Source organism: Anguilla anguilla, chromosome 10 (assembly GCF_013347855.1).
Source record: "Anguilla anguilla isolate fAngAng1 chromosome 10, fAngAng1.pri, whole genome shotgun sequence".
Classification (NCBI taxonomy): Eukaryota; Metazoa; Chordata; class Actinopteri; order Anguilliformes; family Anguillidae; genus Anguilla; species Anguilla anguilla.
Window position 1 is genome coordinate 44,277,898 of NC_049210.1, and position 21,201 is coordinate 44,299,098.

Here is a 21,201-nt window from a genome sequence, read left to right on the forward strand (position 1 = left end):
ATTTTTATTATTAAAACACCATCACCCTTGAGTTCTGTATACCCGCATAACCCCAAGGTTATACAGGTGACCAACATCACACCAGCGGGAACGAAGTCGATCTTCCGGGACAAAACAAAACTGAGCCCTCGGAAACATCGCAAAGATATTCTCACATCGTCAGAGTTTCCATGCAATTGTCACTTCCCTTTCATAAACTTCACACAGACTCTTCACAGGAAATCTGCATCGCTAATAGGGCCCGCACCTTAAATCACAAAATAGTCTACAAACATTGCACTCGACATACAAGCCGTCCAATAAAGATAACAGTTATATTCCAATGCAATATAGTTTGCAAATGTTTTATTGTTTTCAATACCACTAACAATGAATAAAGGACAGAGTAAATCATCTAAATTTGCACCCATAATAAAGTCACAGTCATACAGTAACAGAGAGACCAAACAGAGGCGAGGAAGAAAGTTTTTAGGGGTTGACAGAAAAGGTTTGGGTAAAAGAAACTTCTAAAATATAAGTAAATCATGGGACCCAAGTTTTACTCTTTTTTTTTTCACAGAAATAACAGAGCATCCTCCTTGACTCCCCCTCCCTCCCCAGCGACATGCCGAGAGCTATGAGTTCTACACTGCTGTTTCTGCTTTTCCCTGGTCATGACTAGACTGCAGTGAACAAGGCTGCATGCCAAATGGTAACCTGACACATTGCCGTGGTAACATCACCTACACGCTCACTCCTTCCCCTACCAGATCACTCACCTTCCCTCACGCTGACAGAGTCAGTTTGGGGCAGCAGCGTAGTATAATGGGTAAGGAGCTGGTCTTGTAACCTAAAGGTCACAGGTTCGATTCCCGGATGGGGCACTGCCGTTGTACCCTTGAGCAAGGTACTTAACCTGCATTGCTTCAGTATATATCCAGCTGTATAAATGGATACAATGTAAAGTGCTATGTAAAAAGTTGTGTAAGTCGCTCTGGATAAGAGCGTCTGCTAAATGCCTGTAATGTAATGTAATGTAATGAGCAAGGCACCTGGCTCTTCAGTGTACGTAGTATTTACATCGCATCGATTTATACAGCTATGTTAAAAGCTGTGTGAGTCGCTCTGGATAACAGTGTCAGCTAAATGCCTGTAATGTAATGGTACGTACTACAGTGTCACCGCTAAGTTTCAGAAGAACTGCAGTAGTGTGGGTGGGAACCTAAGGCCCTAGTGTTGGCCATGTGGGGATGGCACTTCCACAAAGCCGACCTGGTCCCAAAACTCCCAGCTCCGCGACAGCGCCACACGCTTACTCCATTGTCTTTGGATTAGTATGCAGATGACACTTTTGCACCTGTCATGTCGGATCCGTCCAGATGGAGTGCAGTGCATTGTGGGCACTACATTGTAATGACACTGCACTCTGTAACGTTTCAACGAGACGTCTGCAGAACACTCAGCATGCTCAGGCGCTGTCACTGAACATTAACGGCACATTAACATGCAGATTAACCATTTACATGCCATTACTGACCATTATATCCCATAAAAAAACTTCTATTTGTTTTCAAAAGCAACCTCATTCAACTTAATCTTCCCTGAAGTGCACGTGCATGAGGACTCCACCAAGGCTAACAGAGAGAATATGAATCCATGTTTTCATTGATTTTCCACTGCTTAACGGGTATTGAGACATCTCATCTCATAAGATGACCACCAAGGATAAGGGGGTGACCCAGGATTCAGTGTCAAGCTGTAAATTCATTCCACAAAATATGCAAACAAGAAGGTCCAGTACTACAGTAACAATTTAAAATGTATAATACCGCAGAATCAACTGCAGTGATAATGAGTTATATTTGAGTCAATTAAATTTTTAATTACATTTGAACAGACAGTATTCAGTTTGATCCTTCAGTAAGAGCTAGATTAGTAAAATAATAAGATCTTGAGCTTTTCGACTTAACAATGTGAAACTGTTATGGTAAATTCGTAGCACAAGAATCTCACAGTATAATGCTTCACAGAGCATCCCGTTTTGAAATTCAAAAAGATGACTGCGCTATACTCTGAAATGAGAAAAGTGGCTGCATCAGTTACCGGCTTAAGAGAAGCAGGAGCCTAAAAAACTCACTGCGCAGGCCTTGGACCAGGGCCTACTCTTGATGATAATCTGACCTGTCATAAGCAAGTCTCCACCACAGGAAGACACATCCGGCGGGAGACCAGCATGTGATGAGAGCGAGTGATTTTATGAATGTGGACAGGGGCTTCTGCTTGAGTACCAGACCTGCTCCTGGTTGAGCTGAAAAACACGAGCATAACAGTCTGTTCCTTCCGGTCCTTTGAGGTAGCTCGGACTCCACGAAATAAAACCGCATTATAAAATATTCTGAGACGCCCTCTGCACAGAGAGCAGTTATCAGTTAGCATACTTCCAGATCTTTTTTGCTGTAACTTAAAAAATGATGAATACAGTCATAAAATTCTAATGATGGCAAGGCTTTAAAACCGTCCCATGGCATTTCGGGGGAAGCGGAACAATGTGGAGACAGAGAAACAGGAATTTGGCAGAAGTTCAATGAAATGTAACATTTTTACCCCGGAAAGCCGTCCCGTCACACTCCAGGAAGCAGGCATACGTGAGATCAGCGATCGGTGACGTGGTCGGGAATTCATTTTGGGGGTGGGGGGGGGGGGGGGTCAAAATTCTGAGCCGAACCGATGAACTTCAGGACGAATGGAATTGTAAACCGAGCAGGGGGCGGGGGGGGGTGTGGTGTGTGCAGGGGGCGGGGGGGGTGTGTGGTGTGTGCAGGGGGCGGGGGTGGGGGTGGGGGGGTGTGGTGTGTGCAGGGGGCGGGTGGTGCAGACAGATTGGCGAGCCGGGGTGGGGGGGGGGGGTTGGGGGGGCTCACCTTCTGAATATTTTCTGCCTCTGGGGGGGTTCAAACCCCCCTGCCTGCATCTCTGTATTAGATTCGAGAACGAATGCTCCACGGAATCAACGCTCTGGGACTATCTGATGCACAGCCTAATGATGCTTGTAGCATTCTATATTAATCCCACTCGATTTGTATGTCTCGCCTTACGTAACACCGCAAACGGCGAGAGAATATTAAGTTCGCTGCGACTTCAGGACATGGGAGTAATCTCTTGGCAAGGGAAGGGAAGTCATTTGGTTCTGCACAAAGAGAACCAACGTCAACAAAGCAAGGCCATGCATCACCGTATTTGCTTAGTATTTCATTTGCCATACAACTGCACTTATCCATATGCTTATGAGAGCAGTAGCATGCTTCATTTTGTAAATTGCTCTGTGTAGGTTTCTGATAAATGACCGCAATGTAATATTCATTCATTTCTTCGGCTTATGTAATTTCCCCCTTTTTACGACCGTGAAGATTCATCACGCTAACCATCCTCCCCTGTGCCTTAACCACCTGCACCTGCACGCACAGGACTGCAGTTAAGCATGCTCACTTCTCCAATCCACCACGAGACTGTTAATTTTTTAGCGCATATTTTACTCTGCTACAAGCCCCACAGTGCACTGCAGGAGAATTAGCGTGTTACTTGTGAGTGAGTAGGGGACACTTATACAGTAGTTACACATAGATAGAAAAACAAGCAGGCAGGCAGACAGGCAGGCAGGCAGACAGACAGACAGACAGACGAGCAGGCAGGCAGGCAGACAGACAGACAGACAGACAGACAGACAGATAGACAGATTGATTGATAGAAGAAGAAGAATGGGAAGAAGAAGAATAATAGAAAGAAGAAGAAGAAAAGGATAAAGAAGAATAGCAAAAAGAAGAAGAAGCAGTTTGGCCCTGCTAGCTGCAGAACCCTGCACACAGTGAGCTAATGACAACCCCGTCTCTAATCTGTTTGACTCAGTCTGTGTTTACAGGCTGAACCACACGGGCGCACGACTTTGCACTGCGAAAGAAACACAGCAAGGGCCAGATTGAATTCTTATCATCACACAGCTTGCGCTGTTCTCTTTCTGTACATATTTATTTTTCATCAAATGTATCTATTTGATGGGGATTCCTGACGGGTAATGGCGATAGGTCTCTGCAGAGACAATGGAAGACCTGTGTGTGTCCCATGAAAAATGAATCTCAGTCCTTGTGCATCCTATATATATATATATATATATATATATATATATGGCCAAAATTATCCGGACACCCCTTGGACTGGGGCCGTCTTTCACGGTTTGAGCAGTGAAGGCAAATCTTAATGAAATGACATTCTTGACAATTCTGTGCTTTTTGGCAACAGTTTGGGGAAGGCCCTTTCCTTACACAGTATATATCCCTTAAATATAAATTGTACAGTATATACACACATGCATACATAGCCCCATTTTTTTTTAAGATGCAGCACAGAATAATTGCTTCGGTGCGAATGCAGAATATGCAGCAGTGATGACAAGCTCACTAGGGCAAAAGTTCAAGCTCCCGTTTATGAGACAGCAGATATTTTTAACGGTGACGGTTTTCAGTTTTCAGAAAGAATCCGTTTCTTCCTCCGAGCAACAATCCGGCGCTATCGTTCTGCAATCTCGTCTGAGAGCACCGGCGAGCACGCAGAGAGCAATTATATAACCCGAGCGACGTTTAGCATCAGCGTACGCCATTCTTTCACAGGCCCGATGGCCCATCGGCATCACCTCTCTGAAAAACACAAGCCAACGTTCAAACCCTCATCTTTTACCCAACCACCCATGCAGCCATCCTTTAACATTAATCCAACTCCAAAACCAAAAGTCTTCCCCTTTTGAATATATCTTCCCTCCATCTATTCACCTCCGTTTCCCGTTTTCTGCTCTTTCGCTCTCCACGTCTCTCTCTCAGCTCGTTCTGCGAGACAGGAGCCCGCAGCGAATCAGTTATGCTGAGCTGGGCCCGGTGCAGATGGTGTTTTTTTCCCCACCGCTAAAAGCAGCTATATTTCTCCCGAATAAAAAATAGATATAGGAAAATAAATGAAGCCCTAGGACAGAGTTGTCGCCCAACGCGCCCTTACTTAGTGAGGGCACTTTTCTCCTGTCGTTCCTGCTCCTTCTTCTGCCGCTGCTTGTGCTTCCTGACTCTGGTCTCCCAGATACCCCGTATGAGTGACAGGTCATAAACCGGGATGTCGATGCTTTTGGTCACCCTCATCATGACTTCTCCTGTCGAAGAAAAAAACAACAGTTAGTTGGTTACGTCTTGGTGATCCATGGACACAACCCGAGAGCTGTTTCCAAAAATAATTAGCATGAAGATAATCTGAACTGTTGTATTATGTACAATCAACAGAGGTGGAAAATTCAGGTTCATAAAGTCCACCATAGTATTTTGTTCCAGTTTGCTAATTAGCACAATTCTTCAGCCAGGAGGTAGAGCTAATTAGTGAAATCATCTTGGCTGAGTTCATGGGCGGAAGAAACACATGACAGAGCTCTCTGACCCCTGGACTTTTCACCTCCGACAATCAGTGAATCAAAAGCGCACAAATAAACAATATTTTTCTCATTGTTATAATGAGACAATATGCCGGCACATTTCATCAAATCGTAGATGTGTGTGTTGCTGTAGTGCCATTATCTGTGCTTATCTAATACACCCCCACCTTAGCTATAGAAGCATTATAAATTTAGAGATGGACATCTTCATAAATTAGTCACCGCTGTACTTTTCAAGCATATGGTCTGCCGTTCTCTACGGAAATATTTTCATCTGGCATTCAGATGCCAGCGGGTCTGCCTCTCCGTTAAAAGTTAGCGGTCTGAGTGCATCCGGGTGCATGCAACATGAAGAGAAAGTGTTCATAGAAGACAAAAGATTTCATCATTTATCGCTGAAAGCGTGACTCGGAACATCTGAAGCTCCAGAGAAATGTAAAAAATCACTGCTAGAAACCAGATAGGAAATATTGTATCAAAGAGGTTCAACATCTGCTGCACACTGCAAAAATGCAACTTGTGCAGTGTAGAGTATAATCACATAATTATATAAATTACTCTACAGTTCACAAGTTGGCATATTGGACAGACAGACATACATACAGACAGACAAAATAACCCAAATATTTGACTTTCAATATCAAAATAAGACTGCATGAATGGTAACTATTGTATATTATTACTTCGAAGTGTTATTAGACTGCACCAGAACTACAGAACATAATGAAAAAATAGAAAAAGAAGACAAAGAAGAAGAAGAAGGATTTAAATGGCCCAGTTAGGATGATAATGTGACATAATGAAGTCTGTGTTCACAGGTATCCGTCCATTTTAAACTACAGTGATAAGTAATGCCTCGTGGTATGACTGGCAACCAAGTCTGAAACTAAAGTAGAAGCACATAAAGAATTTAAACAGCGTCACCTAAACGGATAAAGAGAGAGACTATGACATGTCAGACTGCAAATGACAAAGACGGCGTTTTTTCGTCTACCCAGAATAAGGAGTGAGGAGGGATGGAAGGAGAACACCCACGCAGCATCTTAAAGAGGCCAGACATGAAAGATAGATCAGCCTCTTGCAAACCCTTGGAAAAGACGGGAAGTGCGTGTGAGGGAAAGACGTGTCCAGCAGTAAAGATAACTGTGACTTTGAATTCTGCAGATATCAAGGAACAATGAGGAAACTTCACAAGAGTAAAAAAAAAAAATATATATATATATATATATATATATAAATATATATATACTTTGTCTTTTAAATGGGAAGCTCTGGAATTGGAGGAAAAAAGGAGATAAAACATTTCACTTACACCACAACCACCGCAGACTATTCAAAAATTCTTTTCAGCACCAACGCACCTGCAGAGGAGGAGAATGAAACTAAGTTGTTCTCCACGGGCTGGTTCAAACAAAACTTTGCATTATTTACTCTTTCTTTCAAGACTGCCGGAAATGTTTCTTTTTCTTTTAACAAACCACCGCAATCAAAGAGAATTCAAAGGGACGGTAAAAGACCTAAATCTCCTATGAGCAAGCATCCAAAGGAAGGTTACATACAACAACAGAAACAGCGACAACGTCACAGACACCTGCAGTATTACCACAGGGATATATTTACGCAGATGACATCACCCTGCTGTCGAGTTAACGCAGAGATACCGTAGGTAAGAGGACAGACGGACAGACAGAAAGCCAGGAAGAACAGACAGATAGCCTGGCTTTTCAAATAAACAACAGAACAAAACCTGAAGCATATGACCCATAAAGATCTACTGCAGGGATGATCAACTCTGGCCCTCAAATCCAAATCCAGCCCTGGTTTTTTTTCCCCCCGGGTAGTTAGTGCTACTGATTGGCCAGACTGTCTTCACACCTGACTCCCAGGCAAAAGGAGGGTGGAAAACCAGCAGTTCTCGGCCCTCAAGGACCGTGAGTTGCTGATCCCTGATCTACTGTATCATTGAATCGCCATGACATGGTCATAGAGGAAATGAGATCAGTGACCGTGTGGACGGGCTGTGCTGTAGACTAATGAAGGACACCAGTGCAAAAGGACCAGGAGCCACGCTGTTCCTCCTGCTGAGTGGAAGCTGTTCCTCCTGCTGAGTGGGAAGCTGTTCCTCCTCCGTCCCAACGCTACGTTGGAACACAAAGTTGGGAGCCACCCCCAGTCCCGGGCCACCCTTCTATCTAAACAAAAACTTCCGCAAAGATCCTCAAAAGTTTTTAGGCCGAGGATCCGGAAAATGGGCCGAGACAGTTAGCCGAGGAGTGTCGGCGTGAAATGACGCCGTGAGCATAAACTGCTGTGATGGCGGGCACTGGATTACGGGACGGAAATTGGTCTGTCAGAGGTAATGGCGGAGCTGAGCAGAGGAGAGAGGCGAAGGCTCGAAAGACTGACAGAAGCATTTCTTTTTCTTTCTTTTCTTTTTTTTCGCGGCTGTTGTCGAAGCCTCGTGGGCCTCGAGTCGTCCTCAGCAAAAGCCGGGATTAAACGAAAAGGCCAAGCACCCGAGTCCCCCCTAAATGAGCGGCCCGACGCTCGCCCCCAAAAAGATAAGGAGTTAATCAATAACCTGAGGCTGCGCGATAAATGGCGGGAGATGGGAGACTGGAGAAGAGCGGTGCTCAGTATCTCACCAGCTGGGATGCAGCGGGGGTGGGTGGGGGGGGGGCGGGGGGGAGAGGAACGGGCAACCGAGCTACTCCAGAGAGGCTGAAAAACGCACAAGAGGTCAGGTACACCGACGGAATTTCAACCAGAATTCCCAAATCCCCCCCCACACAGCACGGACAGTGCACCAGGGACAACGCTGCTGCTACGAGTCCTTATGCATTCTCAAAGGCAATACAACATGAAATATAGCGCGCCCTATTTTTAAATGACCTCGTGGACATTAAAAACATAGCGTTCCGCGACAGGTTTCCAGTGTCATTTTTAATGCCTATGGAACACTCGTTCTTCTGCTCTAATATGCCTTTTTTCTCTTGCTTTTTACTTATAGTTCTACTTACAGCAGTTGGCAAAACAAGGTAAACCTGTCACCTTGTTGCAAAGCACCCGACCCCAAAAAAAGAGTAGCAATGTCAATCAATTCTGGCCCAAAGTATGCTTTAGAATGGGCTCAAGTGCAGGCTCAATCGCGATTGTTCAATTAAACAAAAATAACAAGAGCATCGCTTACCAAATTTGACGAAGTGATTCTTTGCTCAGTCTATCTTCACTACCTTGTTTACAGGGGCAAAAAACAGCCCCTGACCCTGTGACTCAGCTGTGTTTAGCACCACTGTGTGACCAGGATGCTATTTTTAACCTCTGAGATACTATTCCCCCCCCGAGTCACACTCACTCATATCATGTGTGTGAAACTTGATAAATGGCGCCCGCCCACCGACGCCTTCCTTTTCGGTGAATGATGAAAGATGTTTTAACCCGATGACATCAGTTACTGTCCAGAGGGGACGATGACCACATTCCTAAAAACCATTGTCCCCAATGACATCGATTGCTGTATAGGGGAGCTGGCGACCAGACTCTTAAGAACCGTTTTCTTTTTGCTGTCTTCAGCAACGGCAGAATTTATATTCCTGGGCTGATTTTATGGATTTCAGAATTATTTGCTGACAATAATCACGGTAATTCAGAAATGCGACTATTGCAGAGGATGAGATTGACAGGACGTAGCCGTTAAACCACAGCAAACAAGGAGAGAAGCTGAAATAAATATGCACAGCACGAAAGGAATTTTCTTCATTTTGCGAGTTTTATTTGAGCGGGGAAACTCGTAGCCTGTGCAAGATCCATCATACTGTGTTTCTGCATGTTGAGAGAGAAAAATCTCTCAGATATTCACATTTTCTTTCCCCCAGTAACATTTACAGTAGGTGCAATATGCCAGAATGTAAAATTACCAATTTATCATTGCCTGTTCATAAGCTTACTTGTAACACAGGGATTATAAATATCCATAAATCCTTTCGCACGGTGTCACATTTTAGGCCGGGTAATCCATTGCAGGCTGTTCGGTTGATAACGGATTCTGGTCGTCCCGCATTGGGAGTAATACAGCCTTTCACCCGGTGCCTTCCGGATTGAGCCCGCGTCCCACAGGGACCCGCTGAAAGGATAATACGCTCAATGAAGACAGCTGGGCAACTTCTCAAGCTCAGACTCGGGGCACCACAACATTTCCGCAAAACCCATTTCTGCTGGCAGGGGCGGGAAAACGAAGCGAACGAGCCGGTAGCTGTGCCTCGCACGGGGGCCGAGTAATTTCATCCAGAGTCGCCCTTATAGGCTACATCAGCGGGTCATATCATATATCTGCGGGCTACAACTTCCTTCATGGAGATGTGTGTGTGTGTGTGTGTGTGTGTTGTACACAAACATGACCGAGGCGTCATACAGCGCCATGTCAGAGGGTTCTTCTTCACTGTAGTTCCAGCATTCCAGACTGGAAAATCTGTGCTTTTCTTTTCTGTATTTCATACAGCAGGCCATAAAAACAGATACAGCTGGAGCGTATTCATAAAACTGTGCGGCATAATACCGCCAATCAAAAATAATTACCCGGTGTTGCCATGAGTGGTAGGTAGAGTGCCACTGTGGAAACAAAGACGATCTGTGTTTCACCCAATCGCATCGAGGCAGGTCTATATTTGGCATTTTAAACTACGGTGGAAATATCCAGACAGCCTTCTTATGCTATTACCTCTACCTGCTAAACCATATTTCTGTACAGGTATAAGACACACCACACACCTTCACGCTCCTGTCAACAGTTTCCGGAAGCTTCTATGTATCTGTTCAGTCCCGCTATTGTGGCTTTCTTGGACAAGGGTCAGTAAACCCATTCTTACAGCCAGGCATAACCCAACTATAGACTCAAAGCCCGAGCCCGATTGTAAATTCACACAAAGCGTTTCAAATGCAATTTATGCTATTTATGAAGAAAAACACATCTTTTAGAATGGGAATCATTCCTCCTGAAATAGTGCAGCCCACTGCTACACAGGCAACAGACGCTTTTTTTTTTTGTTTGTTTGTGTTGCCATCCATGACTGCGAGAGCCAAGGTGGTTGGAATATTTCCCAGCGTAGCCTTTCATGCGCCGCTAAACCACTTAATTGCCTCTTAAGAATAGATTGCTTTACAAAAACACCAGAACCTTTTCACAACCCGAAAAGCTGCCGACTAATTTTAAGTCCGCGCCTAAGAGTGGTTAACGGAAAAAAAAATTTGGCACAGAAGAGCGTGCGTTCTCTGTCTGAGGGTGACGTTCCCAGCGTGAGTCGGGCTATGTAGGGAGTACGATCGGCTGCTTTATTTTAGTGTTTGTAGAGATTGCTCCCTTATTTCCGTGTGGAATTTGTAGTTGCGACTGAAATGTTATTTGCAAGTATGAGAGGGCGCATAACCGGCCTGTGTGCTCTCTGAAATTCCCTCTGAAATACTCTCTGAAATGCTCTCTGAAATGCACTCTGAAATGCCGTCTGAAATGCTCTCTGAAATGCCCTCTGAAATGTTCTCTGAAATGCTCTCTGAAATGCGAGCCATCAGCTGCTGCTTCTTTTCCCTGGAGCTACTGCACTGGAGGACTGCACAGCTGGTGCAGACAGGTTGCAGCTTCCCAAAAATGGTAAATGCACTGCACTTATATAGCGCACTTTTCAGCAACCACAGCACAAAGCATGTTACAATGAATGCCTCTCGTTCACCCACCCAGACACACACACACACACACACACACATGGCAAAAGGCAGCCACGCAAGGTGCCAACCAGCTTGTCGGGAGCAATCTGGGTTAGGAGTCTTGCTCAAGTGAACTTTGACATACTCAGAACCAGGGTATGAACTGACAACACTCCGGTCGCCAGACAGTCGCTCAACCTCCTGAGCTAATGCCCACCCAACAGCAGGCAGGTTGCAGCTAGCCAGCTGTGCAGAAGAGATGCTATTTATCAATGAAGCAGTGAAGCCTGTTTCATACCAGAGCCCTGTTTCTGGGCCACAGTAGTACAGTTTGGATTGTGAAACCCCCCCAACAAGGGAATAAGTGCCTTAATGGAATTATCTATCCTTACAATAAAGTCAAAACAACAAATTCTAGATTTTCTAAAGAGGTTTCCCCTTGGGAAACGTGGTTTGGAATATTTGATGGGTAAGTGAACACAATTTGTTTTACTGTTCACTAATGGGATTGCTTCATCTGTACAGATAGACACCGGAAATATCCCTCAAATGAATAACAATACTATTAATGTATACCAACAAAATACTTATTTTAAAGAAATTACTCTGTCCTCTTTCAATCGCAACGAAATCAATAGCATGTTAAAACAAAGCAACATCAGAGATCAAACAAGACAAAATTAGGTTCATCTGTGATTATCTTGTGCTTCACTAACCTTGCAACAGCTTGCGTCAAATTGCATTTGGGTCTCTTGTGCAAAATAAAAAAAACATTGTATTTTTCAGTACAATACTGAACATTGAATTTCATACAAAACAGAATTCACTTAACTTAAAAAAAAATGCTGTGACCCATAAGCTGAAATACAAAGTTGTGTTAGATGCCAAATGATCAAATTGCATCTTTCCCACAAAACCTAAGAGGCACAGATGTTCAAGCCAAGTAAGTCAAGTTGAACCAATCAACACTCTCCATATGTTCTAACGTAAGAAAAGCATTCGTTAATAGGAAACTAAATTAATTTTAAAGCCCGGCAAATTCATTAATAAGCTTAGCGAGAAAGGCAGAATTTAAATGGTGGCAATTTGTTTAAGTCAAATGATGCTATTAGATGTGACCTGATTACTATGCAGTGGGAAACGTGATTAATTTGCTCAACATTCCATTGTAGTGCACGTTATCACTTCGCAGCATATGGGCGCATAATTTTTGGGTATGAAAAGAACATCTTTAAACTCGCCACACGCCAGCGACTGGGCTGTTTTAACACATCACAGACCTTAAATAATAGAAGAGGCTTGCTTTCACAGATACTCCTGAGAAAAGAGCCAAAGTACTCCAGGATGAAAATACAAGAAAAGACACCGTCTCATGTGTATTTTTGAGAGGATGACTAAACACCACAGTCAGTTTAAGAAATAAGGGCGAAATAAGAGCCAATCAACATCTTCTCCATCAAGTACTTGTGGCTAAAATAATGATATAGCGCATTTTGTTCAGAAAATTATGTGTAAAGGGTTATATCTAAAAGGAATCAAGAAAGGGTGTTTGGTTACCTAGACTACGTTTAGGCAGTCATGATCTGACATCACCTGCTTTGAATCTGTTATGAAACAACATCGTGTTGAAATGGCAAAAAAAAAAAAAAAAACATTTTTAATACCAGAAAACAAATGTTTTACAAAGTCAGCCAAACACATTCGTATGCCGTATTTGATTTTCTCTACAGTATCCATCACTCTCCATGCACCTCTTTCCAGTAGTGCAAGTGAAGTATATTTCATCGGGCCATTTTGGAGTGCTGGGTGATGTCATAAGGCAGAGCCTTGATTGACACCTGCGTGGGGCGGGTGGGATGCAGGCCTAGGATGAATAATGGGTAAATAAACTTTCCTCCGACTAAGTCACTGGCCACTGCTGCCAGATATCATAGCAAGGAGAATATTTCAGTTTTCAGAGTGTAGTGTGTCTGAATGGACAGTACAGGGCCACATACAAGTGTGAGACACAATGTGGAAAGTCAGATTTAAAAAAAACTGATCAGATTACAAAACAATTAATAAATAAAATCTCAGTTGAGCCTAATATGTGACAGATTAAATATAGACCTAGAAATTCAACGTGAGAGAGTTTATGCACTGTTCATATTATGTTTACTGCTTTGTGTCATGTTACATTTGATAAGACCTATATGTAATTCTTTGTTTGTTAATCACTTATTCAATATTATTAGTGTATTATTAAATTTAGGACGAAGCATCACAAAGGTTGGACAAAATGCCAGTCCAATCCACTTATGGTACAGTATCTCAGGGTGTCTGCAAGTGGGTCCTATATAACATACTGCCCTCTAGTGGATTTAATCCCTGTACTTAGTGCATTGTATTCGGCTGATTGCTCATGGCTAACGCTGTGGTTTTTCCATTGAGCTGAGTCCCTGTGAAATCTTCATTTCCCAAACTTATATAAACCACTTATATAATTTTAAACAGAAAGCAAAAAAAATTGACAAATAGACCTGTTTGACTCAAAGGGTATCATTACTGTCACGCTTGACTGGTTAATCAATAGGATTTCTATGTAATTGTTGGGGCGAACTGTGAGAAGAAAGGGATTCAGCTGCTAGCATGAACGCTAAGTTGCTAAAGTGGCTAATGATACGGCCCGTGGAAAGGCACTTGCTACATACTCTAAGGGAACATCTGATGAAAGATATTTCATACAGCATGAAATATCAAACTCACATCCCACTCCTTGAAATGGCCTCAACCCAGTGAGCAAAAGCCCAATTTTAGAGGGAATCTAGATGTCTAGAGGGGTGGAAATCTCAGTTGAGAGATGTTTCGACATAAACGGACTAGGTTAGCTCAGGTTAGCATCAATTTATCTCAGGTTCTTCAGTTTCCACGTTTTCTAGCCAGCTAGGACATGGCCAGGCAATATCCAGGTAAATGCTGAGCAAACCAAGTCAGTTTATGCCAAAACATCTTTCACCCAGGATTTCCACCCCTCTAGACGTCTAAATTCCCTCTAGATTCTGGCTTGTGCTCACTGGGAACAAGCTTAAATAAGATTCCCTGTCAGGCCAGGAAAACTATTTCAGTGACATGATTGAAACCTGTTCATGACGAAAGCCCCTTTTTTGATTTATATAATATTAAACAAGATTCAAGGGCTGATTACTTTCTGCTCAGTTCACAGGGTTTGTTCAAGCATTGTTATTAGCAATCCAAGCTGGACAAACTTGCAATATTAATATTAAAATTTCAATCACCTAAGCATGACCATACCTGAGTTATTTATTTAATATGTACTTAACAAAATTGAACCTACAGTGAGCTCCATAATGTTTGAGACAAAGACACATCTTTTCTTGAATTGGCTCTGCACTCCAAAATATTAGATTTGTAATCATAGCCAGATTCTCAGCTTTTATTTCAGGGTATTTTTATACACTTTGATTTCACAACGTAGTTAATACAGCACTCTTTATGCACAGCCCCCCCCCCCCCCCCCCATTTCAGGGGACCATGTTAATGTTATGTAAATAAAAGTCATGTTTAGTACTTTGTCGCATATCCTTTGCATACAATGACTGCTTGAAGTCTATGACCCATAGACATCACCAGGTGCTGACTATCTTCCCTGGTGATGCTCTGCCAGGCATGGACTGCAGCCATCTCCAGCTCCTGCTTGTTTCTGGTGCTATTTGGCTATTATTATACCATCCAATGAGTTTGGAGGCATTTGCTTGAACTTGAGCAGTTAAGACGCTTCTGTGCAGTTCAGAATTCATTCTGCTGCTGCCATCAGCACTTACAGCATCTGTGAACATGTTAGGCAGTACCTGTGGCAGCTATACATGCCCAAACCACAAAACCCCCACCACCAAATTTCTCAGAAGAGAGGAAAAGAGGCAGTTTCTCTTGGCCTCCGCACTTTGCTCTTGCCCTTGTCATGCTTTATGTATAAGGAGTACTGTAATTTCCAAATGGTGAAATCAAAATGTATGAGAAAAGAAGTACAAAGAGAAGTACAAAGCCAAATCAAGAAAAAATATGCCTTTGTCCCAAACATTATGGAGCTCACTGCATATTACCAATATATTTTTCATTGGAAGTGCTCTAAAGAAAAGCTGGGGAAAGCAGATTTGTTTTAAGCCTTGATTGGTTTAAGTAAATGTCAAACTCTTTGACCTTCTTCGTTAAATGACAGGGATTAGGAGAATACACAGAAATCTCGAGAAATCTACAGAAATACAATGAGCCTTGTAATGAGTTAAATTAATAAGGATCACAAAAGTCAAGCAGAACCGGCAAGGATTTGAGATGGACTCTTCCCCTCCTCAGGAGCAACAGTGCCCAAACTGATTTCTTTTTTTTTTTTTTTTTCAAACCATTTTCAATGGGCAACCGACTCCTCAGTAAGAGCAGAGGCCCTCGGCTGAAAGACTGGCAGTTTGCAGCACAAGGTAGACTCCTAGTGCTCACTTCAGGACAAGCAGGCTCGGAGAACTATTTCCTCCCGATTTAATGTGACGACATTACCCTCCTCGACCCAGAAGCACTGTGATGCGACTCTGCTTTCGAACAACAGGCTATTTCTAATTGTAAAAAAAAAAACTTTAAAAAAATTTAAAAGCAAAAGAAAAATGTCTTCATTCTCCATTCTGCAGTGGATAGGGGGAGCTGGGTATCTATTGAATTTTTTTTTTGCCTAACAAACTACCGGCAAGCCGTAAAGCATTTAATCAAAGTGTATTAGCAGTCTGCAGTGAGGCATTTAGCTTAATCTACAGCTGGGACCTCTGCAGGCTCTACAGTGGATCGATGAGTGAAGCAGAGAATACACAATGCGCTTTTGTTTCGCCTTTTTGCTCCCATTTTGAATCGTCCATTTGTACTCAGCTTCCATTTCACCGCCGACCCACCCACGTCCACACAAACAGTCACTCTTCTGCAAGACAGGGACCATCTTCCATATTACAGGTCCCACAAGCAGAGACAGAAACTCCAGGTTCAGCAAGTGAAAGTCTGCTTCAGGATTTTAGTTCTCTGTCTGTTTTTTTGTGTAATTGTCTCACAGATATTGCTCAAGATATATTGCTTTGGGCGGGCAAGGACAATGCCCTAGCCTTGACTACTTAAATCAAAACAGTGGTAATGTGTGTCACCACCTGTGGCTTTACATCTGTTCAATATGGAGTATAACTCAAAGAAATAGCCTACAAGATGGCGTACTGTTTCCACTAAACCTCCTAGAAATGGTCCTCTCACATTGCCATGCATTAGTGTGACCTCTTAAGATGAATCAGAAGCCTGTTCTCACCATTTAACAATAACCTTTTCTTTTTTTTCCCTTCGGTTTAACAAGTGCTTCTTCCATTGTAATAGCTTTTGTCGAACGGCAAATTTCGCTGGGCAGCTGGAAGCATTGCTGCACCAAGTTTCAGCGATAATCATGGTAAATGTGCTGAAAAGGCTTGCAGAAACCGTGTTAAGAGCTTTTGTCAAGGTTGAAAATCATCCTGTGTGTTCCAAGTTTGAAACATACAGAATCGTTCCCAAGCTTGCTAACCACGTCTCATCGGAAACTCATCTCCTGTTGTGCCCCAAATAGCATTTTATTGCTGCTGTTTGTCAAGTTTATATCACGGATGTGATTTCATTTATCCCCTGAAGCGTCTCTTAAATTCCCCAGAGCTTTTTTTTTTATTGTTGATGATGTTAGCAAGCTCAGCCATTAGCACCGGAGCAAGAGGATAAAATGCTACTAAACATGTAACCACAGCATGAAGTATTGCTGCAGGTCAGAAAGCCTTGTGTTAGCAGCTGTGACAAGGCCTGAGAATCATTGCAGTGTTGTAGAATCATAAAAGGTGACATAAAATAAGAGTGAGTGTGTGTGTGTGTGTGTGTGTGTGTGTGGCAAATGCTCAAATCCTCTGGAGATGCTTACAATTCATCAATGGCAAGTTAGAATGAATACACATCAAATGGGCAAAAAAAACATTGTACTCAATATTCATAAAGTTTCCAAGCTATCCTGGGAGGCACGGTTGGAATAGAACCTCTCCCCGCCTTCCGTTTTCAACACATGCTCAAACCACTTTCACACCAAGTTGACTTGAAATTATTTTCACCCGGGTGTACTTACTGTATGTTCCAGTTGCGATTCTAAGCCGTCTATTCAGCTGAATTAACAGCACTGCATTGAGTATGAGTGGCTTAAGAGTGGAAGAAGAGAGCTGCTTTCTACAAAATCAACCAGCGTAAATTGTAATACAGTACCCAAAAGTGCCAGGAACCATAATAAAACAGAGCAAATACCATATTAAAAAGCAATATGTAAAATTACCGTATTCTCGCATACTTTATATTGTTTAAGGGTGAAAAAATACAAAAGTTTAATTGAATCTCATTTTAAAAGGTGGTCTCCTTGAGAAAAAAAAAACAAAAAAATTTTCAAGAGAAACCTGGACAAGACAGCACACAGTAGCTGATAGCATGGCGGTATAGGAGTGTGAAAAAGGCGGGAAATCTACACTTTAACACTTCTGAGAAAAAGCTGTTGACAATGTATGCATAGAAAAGAGAGGTCTAATTTAAGCCGTATTTAAATGAAAAGCCGTTTTAAATGCAGGTTACTCAAGGACTAAGGAGCAAAGTAGCTAAAATGAGTGGAACAAGACATGAATTTCTCCAGAAAGCTTCAAATTACATGAATAATGTATTGTATCGAGTATACTTAAATGTGAATAAAACATTTAGGTTTCAGTGCATTGAAAATAAGCCTTAGGTTCTACAGAATGAGAACTTTTTATACCGATTATTTTTTATTAGAATTCCAAGCCATCTAAAAATCTTGGAAAGCTTGTTTCAAGGTTGGCGCTTGTACATGTGTGAACACATATATGCACATATTTATATTTGGTTACAACAAATGTTGGGAGGTTTTAAAATTAATGTGACAAGGGACTTCACAGTTGTCTAAATGTCAATATAAGGATGGTTATTCATGAATACATCACAGCATTGAGAATGAGTCACATCAAACTAAATGAATAAAAAGAAAATATTTCTAATTTTTTAGATCAGCATTTCACTTTTAAAAATGAAATGATTCACCTCAGCCTCATTTTTGTATTGTATTGTATGCTGTCAACTCCTACACACCCGGAGCTATCTGTCAGTTAATTAAAATGGCAGAAAAGCTTCTCACCTTCTTTTGACTCATTATCACCCATTTTTATGGTTATGTTCATTTTAAGCAAGGCCTACGGGCCAGAATCAAAATGCTGGTGATGTATTTTGTGATTTTCAGTTGTCAGCGTATTGTTGAAGGGCCAGGGTCTCCAGAAAGGGAGGGGGGGGGGGGGGGGAGGGAACAGTCATCTGACTCGTAGCCTCCTCCCCCCCCCCCCCCCCCCAGCTGATCACCTCATCCACTGGGGCATTGCATTACAGTGTGTTTAGAAATACACATGTTTTTCTCCATGTTTGGACACCTCGCTTCTGTCATGATTCCAGTGCTCTTGGCAGGGACGCAAAAGGCATTATTCACGTGGTCACATGATAGGGGTCAGGTCTAAGACCGCAAACGAATGCTTGTATATTCCGCAGCTCGTACACAACCCACCATCTCCACAGGCTGTGATGTGCGAATTGAGAAACCGGATTCAATAAGTTCAACTGTATTTGTGTGAAAGTTTTCACAGAGACTCTGTCATAGATGATGCTTCATAGAAAAAACAGGAAATGGGAAAATTGGAAAAGGCAGAGCCTGGACCCCAGCAAAAAAAAACAAGTGATGAAAAAAATACCCATAGGGAAGAAACTCTCATACTGTGGAGAGAAAAAAGCTCCATTTTGGAGGAACCTGGCGGTAGAGAGGGCAACGATCCTCCACTGGAGGGCCAATAGGTAAAGAAAATCAAAAGTGAAAGAAAAGGCTAAAGGGTATTATGAAGGTAAAGAGGGATCAGAGCAAATGGTCACCGTGATTGGACAGACGGAAGCAGATAAAACAGACGAGCCAATCAAAGCGTATTGTGTATTTCTGCATGCAGTTCAGAAGAGCGTGGTGATACATCTGGAGCCCCATGTTACCATGGAGCTCGAGAGGGCATGGGCTGTGGGATGTGGAGTGGGATGTGACCTCAGACAGGGACCGTGAGGCACAAGCCCCAGGGAAAAGAACATTAATGGAAGTGGGTTAGTGACTAGATAATTACACACCCGTTTAAAAGATTAGAAGAGAGAGGCGGGTACATGACCTGAGAGCGATCCTGGACAGGAGCAAATTAGAGCGTTCACACGTAGTGACCGAGGGACAGAGCTGTCAATCATCTCATCTCACCTGACCGGCTCCACGCTTTGATCTACCCTTCCCCACACACCTTTGGCTTCAGGCGTGACTAAAAAGCCGAGCTTTGTACCTGACCTTGTAACAGAGAGTGCCCCTGATGCTTGAGTGTGCTGTGGTCTGCCGTTTTTTTTTTTTTTTTTCCTTAAAATTTACTTCAGCCTCAGGAAACCAGGGGAGGTGAGTGATCTGGTAACTTAGAACATCTTCAACGGACCAATTAAGAGCTGAAAAGCAACTAAAACCACCAGACCATGTGACCTGCGAGACCTGGGACTGGAAACCCAGCTCCAGTCAAACAAATCACCCTCAATTTTAATGCTAGTGCAAAAAAAAAACCGCAATAACCAACGTTTCCAAGGATATTATTAGAGGGCGAAAATTTGCATTTCATTGCAATCTAATTGCCGTGCCCACGGCGACGAGAGCCAGCACATTTTCACCAAACGTCTTCGCAAACTTATGAATCCAATTTTATGGAATTATAAATAATCAGTGCTGCCAGACTCTCAGATTTTACATACATGTGCAGTGGAAATAAGTTGGGTGTTCTATCAGAACACACCTTCTCCAAGCATGCGTGTTTATATTTATTTTATACTTTTTTTAAAAACTATTTTATTTTATAAATCAGACATTGACATGTGTGTAATAAGAATGTAACGCTGCATTTTTATGTACCATAGGTGCAGATGGACAGTGATCTCATACGAAGCTGCTGCTCTTCCAGATTCCCCGCATTCTCCCCTCTCTCTACGCTCTGCTTCTCTACAACTCAAAAACTGAAACGGGAAAAACAATAGAAAGTCTGATTGGGGATTCATTACCTCCACTGGTCTTGGCTTGCTCATGTGAGATATTATAGATTTTTCCTCCAAAAGGCTTTTTGGTGCCAGCCTGCAGCACAGAACAAAAAAAAAAAAAAAAAAAAATTGCACTGTATCACAGTCAGCCCGAATCTACGGGGACTTCAGGCACTTTCATACCAACAGCAATCAAATATAGCTCTGCTCACGTTCAGAATACAAATACAGGGGGCCTTTAGCTTCTGTGCTGCTCGAATGCATCTGTAATTGGATTCTGTAGCAGTCACAGCTGGGACAGGTAATAATCCGGGTAATGAGCTGGGTATAGCAGTTTCACAGGGCTGGATGGCAAAAATGATCACTTAAGACTATTTTATCGTGTTAAATACTTATAAAGAAATGTACAGGCGCATATGGAATTATACATTTCTAGTAAACAGGTTATCACCAGTTTAGATTCTAACATGATTTATAATAACATAATAATATGACCTAATAGGGTGGCACCAATAACAAAGTAGCATGGCAGGTAGGCATGATCTTTGCTAAACTTTCTTAATATGGTGGATTCTGGAAGCCAGTAAGTTTGGAAGTTAATTGTTTCAATCAGAAAGTGCAGTTTTAAAAAAACCAAAACAAACATTATTTCCACCATGATTCTACTTATTTAGAAATGCACAAAGCTCATCCTTCCTCGCTCTGTGTTCAGCTGCATTACAGAAACTCGGTTGTGTACTGCTGTCAAAGAGGGCGACAGTCATGATGACGACGGGGCTATTTTTAGAGCGACGCATCATCTGTTTCTATTAGGGAGCTGCCAGCGCCCACAGATGCCAGCAAATCCGTACTGTGTAAAAACCCCAAAATTCTTACGGCGCGCACGGGTTTTGAAA

At 42.6% G+C, this 21,201-nt stretch overlaps 1 protein-coding gene across 3 annotated transcripts in view; it reads right to left on the bottom strand.

Annotated features, from left to right (window-relative positions):
* Positions 1-21,201, bottom strand: part of lrrc2 (leucine rich repeat containing 2) — a 42,735-nt gene that overhangs the window by 14,810 nt on the left and 6,724 nt on the right. For 2 of the 3 annotated variants that reach the window (XM_035380293.1, XM_035380291.1), the window contains exon 2: positions 5,020-5,167. In XM_035380293.1, the coding sequence (XP_035236184.1) occupies positions 5,020-5,159 (140 nt within the window). In that variant the 5' untranslated portion in view covers positions 5,160-5,167. Of the gene's footprint in view, positions 1-5,019; positions 5,168-8,630; positions 8,769-21,201 lie in introns of those variants that run through there. The other variant, XM_035380292.1, reaches the window with a different exon arrangement.